This window comes from Polyodon spathula, chromosome 7 (assembly GCF_017654505.1).
Source record: "Polyodon spathula isolate WHYD16114869_AA chromosome 7, ASM1765450v1, whole genome shotgun sequence".
Taxonomy (NCBI): Eukaryota; Metazoa; Chordata; class Actinopteri; order Acipenseriformes; family Polyodontidae; genus Polyodon; species Polyodon spathula.
In genome coordinates, this window is record NC_054540.1 from 46,078,437 (window position 1) to 46,092,586 (window position 14,150).

Sequence of the window (14,150 nt, forward strand, 5' to 3'; positions counted from 1 at the left end):
AGGATGGTCCCATTGTTTATATGTGGGATGAGGCAGAGGCACAGGAGGATAAGATTTAATTAGCAGGAGGGATACTGGATTCACGACACATATTGGGTTGATTAAAAATGCTTGCTGCTTTCAGAAATTTTTACTAAACATACACAGGTTGTGTATGGCAACACATTAAACAGGTAAAATTATTTATTTATTTTTGTACTATACATTTGTTAACCTGTTGCATGTCTTTTTTTTTTAGTATTTCTGATTTTGAGTTAGAAAAAATTTCAAACCAGGTTTCTTGCTGAGGTAGGAAAGGGCACACATCTTAACCCGTAACATGCCATTGTCCTCATTTGAGGACAGGCTACTTTGTAATTTGTTTGGAGTATTTTTTAACTGGCATCTGCCTGTTATTTTAATATACTCTATCTATATTGTTATGATAACTTGAATTTTGTTAACGGCAAACGTCTAAATGTATCAAATTGCATAAATACAGCTTGTGTTTGTATTTGTTTCAAAGAAAAGATAAAGATGCGTTTCCATTCTAATATCCATTCTTGACGTCTCTGCGAGCTCCCAGGTAGTTTGCCAACACCTGTACATTGATGCAGACTATAAAATAAATGAGGTGATTGTTGAAACTCAGTCCAGGGCTTCCATTGTTGCAGACATTTAGGGGTAGAGGTATTAAAGTGTTGTGCCACTTGCAAATGAGTCGGAAGTCTGGGGTGAAATGTACTAAACAAGCACAATGCTGTTAGCGACTTTTTAGAGAATGCTTTGCGGCAGCAGTTTTTCTTTACGGTTCACCCTCTCGGTGAATATGTAAATAGGGCTGTTTCTGCATACATTTGCAAAAAGGTCAGAGATTATGACAAAAAGGTTCTCAGATATTATGATGAGATGTGCTAAAGTACCCTGCAATTGCAACACTTAGAATTGCATCTCAGTCGCAATTGCTGCTGGCATTTCCCAGTCTGCTTTTTCTCGCGCGTTGCTAGTTGTGCTCAATGCATTTGAGTCGAACATCCAAGTACCTAATTTTTCTACTTAATTGTTTGTCTAGGGTACTAAGTATTAAAATAAAAATACAGTCATTTTTAGTTTCAATTTTTAAAGTAATCTTTTATTCACATTGTACACCAATGTATACTATGTAGCAGCAGATTTATTTTGTGTTACCGGTAGGTTAAACTTAGGTGTTAATTTTACTACTGTACTGTATATTGTATAGGTCTACTGTACAGATTTATATTTTTACATAATGTGTAGCCTACCCAAAACACATTAGTGTTATTTCAGCGCAGTGATTTATATTTTAAGAACATAAGAACATAAGAACATAAGAAAGTTTACAAACGATAGGAGGCCATTCGGCCCATCTTGCTCGTTTGGTTGTTAGTAGCTTATTGATCCCAAAATCTCATCAAGCAGCTTCTTGAAGGATCCCAGGGTGTCAGCTTCAACAACATTACTGGGGAGTTGATTCCAGACCCTCACAATTCTCTGTGTAAAAAAGTATCTCCTATTTTCTGTTCTGAATGCCCCTTTTTCTAAACTCCATTTGTGACCCCTGGTCCTTGTTTCTTTTTTCAGGCTGAAAAAGTCCCTTGGGTCGACACTGTCAATACCTTTTAGAATTTTGAATGCTTGAATTAGGTCGCCACGTAGTCTTCTTTGTTCAAGACTGAACAGATTCAATTTTTTTAGCCTGTCTGCATATGACATGCCTTTTAAGCCCGGAATAATTCTGGTCGCTCTTCTTTGCACTCTTTCTAGAGCAGCGATATCTTTTTTATAGCGAGGTGACCAGAACTGAACACAATATTCAAGATGAGGTCTTACTAGTGCATTGTACAGTTTTAACATTACTTCCCTTGATTTAAATTCAACACTTTTCACAATGTATCCGGGCATCTTGTTAGCCTTTTTTATAGCTTCCCCACATTGCCTAGATGAAGACATTTCTGAGTCAACAAAAACTCCTAGGTCTTTTTCATAGATTCCTTCTCCAATTTCAATATCTCCCATATGATATTTATAATGTACATTTTTATTTCCTGCGTGCAGTACCTTACACTTTTCTCTATTAAATGTCATTTGCCATGTGTCTGCCCAGTTCTGAATCTTGTCTAGATCATTTTGAATGACCTTTGCTGCTGCAACAGTGTTTGCCACTCCTCCTACTTTTGTGTCATCTGCAAATTTAACAAGTTTGCTTACTATACCAGAATCTAAATCATTAATGTAGATTAGGAATAGCAGAGGACCTAATACTGATCCCTGTGGTACACCGCTGGTTACCACACTCCATTCTGAGGTTTTTCCTCTAATCAGTACTTTCTGTTTTCTACATGTTAACCACTCCCTAATCCATGTACATGTGTTTCCTTGAATCCCAACTGCGTTCAGTTTGAGAATTAATCTTTTGTGCGGGACTTTGTCAAAAGCTTTCTGGAAATCTAAATAAACCATGTCATATGCTTTGCAATTATCCATTATCGATGTTGCATCCTCAAAAAAATCAAGCAAGTTAGTTAGGCACGATCTCCCTTTCCTAAAACCATGTTGACTATCTCCCAGTACCCTGTTACCATATAGGTAATTTTCCATTTTGGATCTTATTATAGTTTCCATAAGTTTGCATATAATAATTTTAAATGATTGACCACTGTAAATGTATGTGTGTGGAATTTTGACTGTTGTTTTTAAACCCAACACCTCTCGGATGAACATGTCTAGTTTCATGAGTGGCTACTGTATGATTTATTAAAAGCTTTTTGGGGGTGAAGGTGTGAGCCCCACGATAGAATCTTGTGGGATTAAACTACCTTTCATTTATATATGAATATGTATATGGACCAGTCAAAAATTTGAGTACACCTGCTTGAAACCAAGTTTTGCATGATTATCTAGTCAGCCCAAGTTAGTTAAAAGTCTGAAATGTGTATAACACGGTGTTAGAACAGTGGCCTAAGTATAAGTGTCTTGGTTAGATGTTCTGAGTTAACTAACATCTTGCCTAATTAACCTTTTTTCACCAATTATTGTTAACAGGTAAGGGTCCATGATTACTATAAATATAGGTAGCACAGGCACGAGTTTGTCATTCCTGAATGTAAGGGAGCAGAAAATGGCAAAATACGCTCGGTTAAGCAAAGAAAAAAGACTGTAATTACTTTAAGAAATGAAGGGCAATCTTTAAGACAAATTGCAAGAACTTTGCAAGCGTCTGTAACTGCTGTGGCCAAGACCATCAAACGATTTGAAGAAACTGGCACTAGAAGTACAGATGTTTCAACATCAACTGTTCAGAGGAGATTGCGTGAAGCTGGCCTAACAGGAAGAATTGGTGAAAAGAAACCATTGTTAAGAGTGCAGAATAAGATGAAGAGACTTGCCTGGGCCAAAAAACACAGAAACTGGACGTTTGAGGAGTGGAAGTCGGTCTTATGGACCGATGAGTCAAAATTTGAAATATGTGGGTCTAACCGCCGAGTATTTGTAAGACGCAGAGAGGGAGAACGCATGAGTTCTGCATGTGTGGTTCCCGCTGTCAAGCATGGAGGAGGCAGTGTCATGGTCTGGGGTTGCTTTACCGGTGACAGAGTTGGTGATCTTTACCAAGTCCTTGGCAAGCTCAACCAGCACGGCTATCCTAGCGTACTTCAGAGGCATGCCATTCCATTAGGATTACAGCTAGTTGGGCAGTCCTTCATTCTTCAGCAAGATAATGACTTGAAATGCACCTCAAAGTTGTGCAGGAACTGTCTGGCGAAGAAGGAAAGTGAATCAAATCAACTCAATCTAATGACCTGGTCTGCCCAGTCTCCAGAACTCAATCTCATAGAATTTGTATGGGATGAACTGGACAGAAGAGTCGAAGCAAAGCTACCCACAAGGGCCCTACATCTCTTGCTTTGATACTCCTTATGTTTTGTTTTGTATATTGTAACATGTGTCTTCATTTTCAAGTATTTACAGAAATGCATAAGACGTAAAACAGTCAATTAAGAAAAAAACCTAGTTTCCAGCAAGTGTACTCAAACTTTTGACTGGTACTGTATATATGTATACATATATATATATATATATATATATATATATATATATATATATATATATATATATATATATATATATATATATATATATATATATATATATATATGTGTGTGTGTATATATATATATATATATATATATATATATATATATATATATATATATATATATATATATATATATATATATATATATATATATATATATATATATATACACACACATATATAATATGTGTGTGTGTGTGTGTGTGTGTATATATATGTATGTGTGTGTATATATATATATATATATATATATATATATATATATATATATATATATATATATATATATCTCAAATATACACAAAATACGGAATGCATTGTACAGATGACATAACAAAAACAATGTTATTTTGATTCTTGCACCCTTGCATGTACAGACGTTATCCTTTGAGCAACCTCTGCTGCAGAAAACCACAACTCAACTGCTGCTATTTATTTGAACAATGTCACACAACTCTCGCAATGTATATTGCTAGAGGTCTTGTTAAGAAGCCAAAATATTTTAATTAGTATATTGCAGCTGTCTTCATTAACATTTTCTCTTGGTATTCACCACAGTATGTATACTTTGCGAATTGCAAATTGAAGTATGTTTGCACTGTGACTGGCACATTTTAGTAAACCCACCGCTGAATGTTCCACAGAACTGATCCAAGATACATGTGCAGTACGCAAGCATGTCCACTAGGGAGCAGAAGATCCATACCCTTGCAATGCAAGCCATTTTGTAATCTGTTTTTAGTCACTGTGATGGCAGTGCCACTCAAACAGTTTTTAAAATGGGGGTTTAACAAAACCATAACCCCTGTATATGATGGAAGCATGCAATGCCAGGAGGTGCTGCTGCGCCCCCCGCACCCCTAGCTCCATCGCCCCTGTGTGATGGTGCATTTTATTTTCTTTTAAAATAGTTTTAAGTGCACAGGGTGTTAAATGTGACATTTGTACAGTTTCTCAGTTTGTATTCAGGTCCAGCTTGTTGTTCGTTTTGCTGACTCTCTGTGCTGTGCTTCTCTTCCAGGGAGAGAGGGGATTCCCAGGGTTACAAGGCCAGCTGGGACTGCCAGGATTCCCAGGCCCTGAGGGACCGATCGGGGGTCGAGGGGTGAAGGTAAACCAGACTTGAGGAGTGGCTTGGGATGGTATGGAAGACCCCGTCTTCCATACCATCACATTGAGCATCAAAGCCTGAGTGTCTCAGCCCATTGTCCCATAGCTGAACATCAAATATTTAAAAAAAGAATTCAAGTCCAGAAAAGGCATCATAACCTATAAAACAAAATTTAACATACATTTTAGACCATTAGTTTGGTTTCTAAATTTAAGGCAGGTACTGTAATTGCCACCCACGTGCTACCTTAGTACTGCTGTTATCCTTGTGTTGGATAGATGCAGAGTGTAAATTGAAGTATGGATTAAAATAGTCATTACACATCCTAGCCATTAGGTGGTGATAGTTTAATTCAAAGAAATAATCCACCAGGCTGAAATCCCATTACAAATAAAAACCAACTTTTTAAACAAAAAACAGTTCAAAGGTTGAATATATGAGTTTGCAGCTGACTGCTGTGCAGATTATCATCAAGTTTGCAGTGTGTTTGTTCAGTTGAAGGGGCGTGACTGTTCTGTCTTTATTCCCATTGTCTGTTAGGGGGATGATGGCCCACCAGGACCAGGGGGTCCCAAAGGAATCCGAGTGAGTATGACTGACTGGCTTGGGCTGGAAAGGTGGCAGAAAATACTGCTTCATCTGAAGAGATTATTGAGCTTTGTATTTTTACATTCTGAGTATCTTCTGCATGGGTGAAGGGATTTTGTTAAGTGTGTTTTTTTTTTTTTTTTTTTTTAAAGTGCATTTTAGCACACACGTTCTAGTTAGGCTAAAATCACAATACAAATCTTGAAGGCATTTGGCTTTGCGTTTTTGTATTTGAGCTGCTGCAGCACTATGTAAATGTAATTTAAAAACTGACAGAGTTAAGTTTTAGAAAACATTGTGAAGCTCCTCAATGGAATATAAACTGTATAAAAAGCCCTATAGAAATGTGAGTTTGTGGTTGTTGGAAAATCTCTCTCTGAATTTAAAGCTGTTTCTTTTATCTCCTCTTCACGCAGGGACCTCCAGGACTACCAGGATTCCCAGGAACACCGGGACTTCCAGTGAGTAAAAACATTCCCTCGTGTGAGTGTGGGCCCAGGGAAGAGTAAGCGGTACAGCCTGGGGTGCAACCACTGGAGGGCGCCAGCTTTGGGGAAAATGAAGGCATGCTGACCGTTTCATGTAGCTTGCCTTTAAACACTAGGATTGTCAAGAAATGAATCAAAAAAGGCTTTGCTTGCTGGTTATTCCAGCATGGACTATAAAACTAAGTCAGTTAGACATTTCTGTGTAAATCTCATACACCATTCCAAATGCTGATTTCATATTTTCAGTGTTTAGAAACTAATGGAAAAATGAATGGCTTACTGATGTTGCTAGTTGTTCCAATTGCAATGAAATGCAATTACATATCCTGGCCACTAGATGGCAGGTGTCCTCTGTAAAATATAATTCCAAGAAATAAACCCACCAGACTGTAACCCTGTTTTGAATTAAATATTAACACAAAATAAAGTGACACTTCAAGGGTTGAACCTTCTGCCCCTATGAAGTTAGCATTTGTATAATATATTTATTAGTAAAATTTGGCAGGGGATAACATTTTTAGTGTTTCCATTTCTAGGGTCTCCCTGGACAGGATGGGCCCCCGGGTCCTATGGGTACACCAGGGTGCAACGGAACGAAGGTACTGCTAGATCAGAGCTCTAAACACTGCGACAAAACTTAACGGGAATCTATCATGTGGATGAAAACACTTACTTGCGCTGTCTGTCTGTCCAATGCACTGTACAGTCCATTCTCTTTTATAAGACACTTTTGTATACTGCAGAACAGTTTATTAGTGGTTCAGTCATGGCTCCCATTTACCTCATAATGGTGTAACACAAATTGTACAGCCTCCTGACTGCAGCATTATAAAGGAGGCGCCTGGTCTATGGTCTTACTGTTTTACTGTCTTACTGTTTCTTGCTTCAAAGAAATCAAAACCTATGTCCAGGAATATCTGCCACTTCCTTGAGACAACTAATGACACCGATTTTGTTTGATCTGTGATTTACTAAAGAAAGAAATGTGGAGAGAACTAATTTCTGATTCCCGCCCCCCCCTCATTCCAGGGAGAAAGAGGATTCCCGGGAAGCCCAGGATTCCCAGGTTTACAGGGTCCCCCGGTAAGTTAAATACCAGCCAGTTAAAATTCAGTTAGCTGTTACCTTCCTACACTATATAGAATGTGTTGGTATCTTTATTCCGTACTGCAAGGCCTGTATGTCCAGGTCCGTTCTGTAACTCGCACAGGTACAGGACATGCTGTATTAAGCCTAATATTAATGACGTTAATATACAGGGCGATTCAAACTGTGTGCAACATTGTTTTCAGTTCTGCTTAAATAAATTATGAATCTCCCTGTATGTGCTTTTTTAAAATTGACTTGAGATTCTATATCCATTTCTATAGGGGCCCTGAACCTGGTACGGATTTGAGTTACTAGTCGAACAAGCTTATAACTAAAGAGGCATGAAGTTTGCACTGTTCTTTCTTAAATGTGTGTGTGTGGTTTTTTTTGTTATTAGTATAGTAACACACTGGTATTTTTTTTTTTTTTTTCAACCTTTTGTTACCCTACCTAAATAACTCTTTGAACAGGAATATGAAATTAATAGTTAATCGCTGAGAGGGGTGCTTATGCAGTATGTTTTTGTGTAGTAACCATCATCATCGCTACTTCAGCTGTTAATATCTCAATGAAAACGTGCTGCATTAAGCGACCTGATGTTAAACCAACTATATGGCAAGTGGTGGATTTTAACAATTTCAAAAAGTCAATGGAATCAGCCGCTTGGTGGCAGGCTACGCGCTGCTTTAAAGTGGAGCCTTTGTGAGGTTTGTTTATCCAAACTATGCTGTTGTCTTTTTGTATATAAGTTATGATATTTGCATTGTGATGCAAGAATTATACGTTGACTTTAAGGCTGAAAATTTTAAACTGACAATATGAGCTTATGTTATTGGTCTGATATTTATTTATTTATTTATTTTTCTTTCACTCAGGGTCCAGTTGGTATACCAGGATCCAAGGTGAGTTTATTTTCATCCCCAGTGTAGGGGATTGTAAAATAGAATAGGGTTGTAAAATATCCTGTTTTGTACAATAAAGTTGTTGTACCAGTGTGGGTGTATCCAGGAAAAATATGGTAGAAGAAATATGGTGGAAACCGGTACACAATATGTATATCCCAGAGCCTAAAAACCTCTAGTTGCTGGTTCACTGCCTAACCCTCATTGTGTATAGTGGGGACCTTTAGCATCAATCAGTGCATGCAAGATGTAATAGGCAAGTTTTAAATTAATATATATTTGCAGGCAATTGGTTATTGTGAAGCTTTTGGCCATAGCTATAGGTCAATAGTTTTGCATCGCCCTATAGAATTAGCAAATTTGGCTTCATAAAGTCAAATGAAACCTGCTGAATAATGTTACGTTAACATATTGAATTGCATATCGCTTTGTAGTTTTCCATATATTTTATGAAAAACTGACATTTCTTAATCTACCATGAAATACTGTACTATTGTTTATTGCTTCCGGTAGATTTTGTAATATAATTTTCTAGTTTCTCTAATTGCATGTTGAATAAAACATCTAAATTATGTTTATATATTTTATTTATTTTAGTTCTGTCTCAATGCTAAACTTCTGGGTGATGCAAAACTTTTGTCCATAACTGTAGAACGTTGAAGAGCTCAGTTGGGCTCTTATGATTCTGGGCCACCCTGGAGCTGTACTCTCTTGCCAGTTCTTCTTGGGAACACAACAGAAGGCCTGTTTGCAGCATTCCCTTGTCCTCTCTCCTGCCTCACAGTGCTGTCTCTGTCTATAGGGTGATCCGGGCGAGGTGATCTCATCTAGTCGATATGGACAGAAAGGTGAACCAGGCCTGCCCGGGCTCCCAGGGGTTCAGGTAAGATAGAGTATGATAACAGGGGAGACTTGGATAGGACAGAGCCCCATGTGTTGTTTCACAGTTTAGCTGTTTCAGAACTGCATCGATGTTTGACACATGCTACATGCATGCATACGTCTTTAACTGTTTAAACAATTACGCAAGCAAACCATTCTTTTTGATGTCATTATTGTATTGGTTTTGAGCTCAGTAGCTCCCGAAGTACATTAAAAAGCAGTTCTGTGTAGTGGTTGCAGTTAATGTTGTGTTCTCTTGTTTTCAAGGGTAATACAGGGCTACAGGGTGTATCGGGGCCCATTGGGCCCCCAGGACCTCCAGGTTATCAGGTGGGTCCTTTTTCACATCCTCATACACTTGCATTCGGCCTCTCTCTGCCCCAGTTAGGGTTGTAGCTGTATGGCCAGCTCACTCTTCAGGATGCACAAAAGCAGTTTTTAAGCAACTGCTTACAGAAATATTTAAGCAGAATGGGAAGCTGTCATTTGAACATACTGTTGGGGGCAAGGGTGTGTGATCTCATCACTGGTTGCAGATTGTCGACTGTAGATAAGTGGAAGAAGGCAGTATGATGATGAGCTCCACACTATGCGATCTGTGTAGCGATTATGTCATTTAGCAAGGCCAATGTCCTCCATACACTGTAACCTCTCTTAGTTGTCCTGCACATTGCCAGTGAAGCTTGCTTAAGGTTCACTGTAGAATCTAAATGTTAGGATATGCTAGGTTAGTGTCTAGTTTCTGTTGAGTGTGTGGGTGTCTCCTCTCGCACTCTCTTGCTCTCTCTCTTCTTACACGTGCCTCTGACCAGGCTTTTGTCCTCATTAAGGATGATCTCATGCTGTCTTATTTATTTTGCAGGGCCCCCCCGGTCCCCCTGGTTTGCCTGGCCCCAAGGTAAGACAGATCTTTATTCATAACTTTACACACAGAGGATAGTAAAACTGCGGGAAACAAAGTTCAGTAGATCAGTTTCTTCTGATACCTCAGAGGGTTCTTGCTGAAGGCATTAACAAATATGAGATTTTGCAGGTGTGTTTTCTTTTTTTTTTTTTTTTTTTTTTTTTTTTTTTTAATTTTACCAAAGGATTATTTTGTTTTAGCCTGTTTTTTTTTTATCTGGTCCGTTGTCCATTTTATAATCCTGTACAGGGGCTATTGATGGAATGACAATGTATTTTTAAACTACAGTGGAACCTATAATATCCGATCTTGTAAGATATGATAGCCTCTTAACCGATGGACCTCTGGCAGGTATTATTTACACATGCTGCTACCAGCTGAACCGTACTGATGGATACTGATCAATGCACACTTGTTGTGGCCTGAAACAAGTGCATTTCACTCTTAGCAGGACGGAACAGATTTAGTTGCAGATAAGAGAAGATGAAGTGTTTTGGAAATTCATTTTTACTTTTTAGATTCAGACATCCCAGTTTAACCATGTTCAGTAAAAGAAAACAAGTAAGCAAGGGATTCATAGCGTTATTGTATCATTTAAAAAGCTGAAACCACATTTTTCCGCTGACTTGCAAAGCCTGTTTGTGTACGTACTTTTTTGGTTTTTTTTAAACTCTGTAAACTGTTTTGGGATGCTATTTTGTAAATTGCCAGGTGCTGTGTTTGTGTTTCAGACATTCTTGGATCTGTAGTATACGTGCAGTACCGTACTGTGATGTATTCATTTGCATAGCCAAGCTGTTTGTGTTGCCCATGTGACATTGCCTTCTTGACTACTCTTTGAAACGCTGCTGATCTGTTGTGTGACACGATTTCGATTGCTGCATCATCGCACTTGAAGATCTCGCAAGCTCCTTGCATTCCTTGTTTACTTTGTTTAACTTCGACTCTCTAGTGGGGGCCACTTCTCCTGCCACAGGGTTGAAGCACACGCCATATTACTTCCTGTGTTACAAGTTATTCGCCCCCACTGAATCCATATTGTTGAGCTGCACAGTAAGGTGCAGGTGGGGTGCTGTATTTAATGGAACACAAAGTGAAGTAAGCATATGGTGTTCTGGTTCAAATGGGCTTCACCTGAGTCGAATGTAAGTTCCACAATGAAAACGACATTCTAGTGAGAGGTAAGAAAAAGTGAAAGTAGTGGAAAAGTTAGTGCGTGCCATTCCCACTGAAGGCTGTCCTGGTCCTGGAATCTCTGTTTCTTATGGTATTTTGTCTTTCTTTTTTAGGGTAATATGGGCTTAAATTTCCAAGGTCCTAAAGGTGAAAAGGTAAGAGCAAGAGGATTTTCAACCCCTTTTAAACACTATTCTATGTGTTTGTTGGCTGTGGTGTTGAATGCATTGTAGAATAATAACGTTGTCTTAAAATTTGAACTAAACCCCAACAGTAGTAAAGAGTCAATTTCTTAAAAGACAAGTTAATTTTAGTACCTGTATCCTTTCAATGAGCTGGAATGAACCCCATCTACTTGCCAGTTGAATATTTTGTATCTGCTTTGGGTGTAGTTTAGTTTTGTACCAGCAGATGGGGACATAAACCCCCAAAATGTGTTTGAAGTCTGTTGACCCTGCAGTTCTGACAACTGTACAGTGAAAGCAATTGCCAGGAATTCTTAATACCTTGGCAAGCAGCTTGAATCGGATCTTCTAAGTTTCATACTCTATTATATATATATATATAACAAATAACTTGTTTTTAATTGTCATGTGTTTTTTATATAAACTTCAATAAAAGCAATACATACATTTCAGGTAATTCATTATTAGTCTCTTTCAAATGGTTAATTTACAGTAGATTTGGTCTTTTGGGAGCACCTGCTCTTTCAAGCTAGTAAATTAGTACATGTGAATAACACTCAGCACTCTGTCCTTTCCTCATGTCTGCAGGGCGATCTCGGTCTCCAGGGGCCTCCTGGCCCTCCGGGGGTGATAGGTGAACAGAAGCAGCCTAACGGGGCTGAGGTGCAGAGAGGAGACAAGGTCAGTGTTGGCGTGGGGGGTCTCCCTTCAGAACCAGGGACTCTGTGCATATCCAAATGATAGAGTAATCATTATTATTATTATTAGATTGAATCTCCTGCCCACTGCTGTTGTCCAAAAATTGGTTTACAGTCGAGTGGTCAATCTGTAGCGACCTCTGACGCAACCTCATAATGAACAGAAAGCATCACAGACTTCGCTGGATTATTCATTTTTAATAAGTGTAATAAAACTGATATTGACAGCCATTTCCACCTATTTATAGATGTGGCAGGGAGTGTATGTTACTGACAGACAGGAAGTAGAGACATGAGAAACAAAATCCACTTTTTATTTTTAGTTTTTTTCACATTAATGCAGTAAGACATCGAAAAACTTCTAGTCAAAATGTTTGCTGTTTCTTTTAGTATTTCTAACGGTTAAATTCATAGTTTTAATTGTCACAGATGGTATCGCACATAAAAAGGCTATCTCTGGAAGCAGATTCCAAGTTTGAACAAAAATGTAATAAATGTGTTTATCTGAATATGTTTTCAATGTAGTTGTTCAGAGAATGTATTATTTTGAATCTGTATTTTATTTCAGGGTGATGTTGGGTCACCTGGCCCACCAGGGCCTCCAGGGCAACCAGGCTTTCCAGTAAGTAGAATAGCAGCTCTGTGGATCAGTACAATGCTCTCTTCAACACACTTCCATTTTTGTCTAGGGCGTTTCCACCATTTAAAAAATTAATATGTAATGTTAGATTGGGTCAGTAGGGGCAGCAGAGAACCCAGACACCAAAACTGCACCTGCCATAACACTGTCAACAGATTTGTCTAGGCAGAGGAGGCATGGATTTGCTTCCTGCTCCTGTTTGCCTGAAGAATCAGACTTTGTAGACATTAAGGGCTGGTTTTACAAGTCCAAGGTTACTGCTCACTGAGGTCTGTTAAACCAGCCATTGCTATATTAAAATGTTGCAGTTTTCCCTGTCAAGGCTGTAATTAAATATTAATCAGGATTTTGAAAGATCATACAGGCTTTATCAGTGATACAGACCACACACACTGAATTTCTTCACAGTTGGTACACTGCTATCTTCTATGATTCTCCTACTCTGTTACGGACAATGCTGTCTACACATGAACAGTTTCACTGCCGCCTTGTTTAACCTCTCGCCATATGGATGACGTGAACTTAATTTAAATGGCTTCCTCAATTCATTAATTTTGTTTTTATTTTCTTATCTTTAGGGTCCCCCTGGTGGTCCAAAGGGTGAGAAAGGGGAGCCAGGTGAAGCAGGAAAGAGGGTAAGTAAACTGGGCGTTGCTGGGTTCAGACAAGTGTGAAAGTTTTGAAATCCCTTTTCTGTCCTCTTATTGGCACTAACAATATCGCTGGACTTCTATTCCATACGATCTGGTGCAGATATTTCAGACTCTCTATACAGGTAAATGGAGTTGCTGCTGTTTTCCTGGTATCTAATCACTTCCTGTGTTGCAGTTCAGACTCACGCCAGTGGTGTATCTGTAATCAGACGATATGGCCTACAGCAAAAGTTCCAGAATGTAGCAGTTTGTCTATGGCATTGTATTTGAAATATTTGCTTAACCTTGAATTATATATATATTCAGAAACTCTGGGTGAGAACTTGCTCTTAACGTTATCTGATTTGTTTTAATTGTTATGTTTTACACCTGATCCCATTAATCAAATATAAAGATATCATGAAAATATAATGTAGATAGCATACAGCATTCATTGTATACCATACAGTAATACTTGTCTATATACATTTCTCAATAACAAATATTTAAAAAATGCAGTTTTATTAAAAGAAAATGATACACAATACATTTACACAATTCAAAATATACAATACAAAACAATGTATACTTTACAATAAAAACAAAGTTGTAAGGGTGGGTATGGAAAGGGAAGGAGATATGTACACATGAGGTGTGTGTGTTTTTTATATAACACACACACACACACACACACACACACAGAAAGTGTGGTTTAATTCCACACACACACACACACACAGAGAAGGTGTGGTTTAATTC

At 38.3% G+C, this 14,150-nt stretch overlaps 1 protein-coding gene across 5 annotated transcripts in view; it reads left to right on the top strand.

The window, feature by feature from the left end:
- The window catches only part of LOC121318667 (collagen alpha-5(IV) chain-like), a 93,195-nt gene that overhangs the window by 30,326 nt on the left and 48,719 nt on the right, over window positions 1–14,150 (top strand). For all 5 annotated transcript variants that reach the window (XM_041255586.1, XM_041255588.1, XM_041255589.1 and 2 more), the window contains exons 3-15: window positions 5,118–5,207; window positions 5,748–5,792; window positions 6,212–6,256; window positions 6,820–6,882; window positions 7,313–7,366; window positions 8,248–8,274; window positions 9,077–9,157; window positions 9,424–9,486; window positions 10,019–10,054; window positions 11,350–11,391; window positions 12,010–12,102; window positions 12,688–12,741; window positions 13,338–13,394. In XM_041255586.1, coding sequence (XP_041111520.1) covers window positions 5,118–5,207; window positions 5,748–5,792; window positions 6,212–6,256; window positions 6,820–6,882; window positions 7,313–7,366; window positions 8,248–8,274; window positions 9,077–9,157; window positions 9,424–9,486; window positions 10,019–10,054; window positions 11,350–11,391; window positions 12,010–12,102; window positions 12,688–12,741; window positions 13,338–13,394 — 750 coding nt within the window. The remainder of the gene's footprint in view (window positions 1–5,117; window positions 5,208–5,747; window positions 5,793–6,211; window positions 6,257–6,819; window positions 6,883–7,312; window positions 7,367–8,247; window positions 8,275–9,076; window positions 9,158–9,423; window positions 9,487–10,018; window positions 10,055–11,349; window positions 11,392–12,009; window positions 12,103–12,687; window positions 12,742–13,337; window positions 13,395–14,150) is intronic.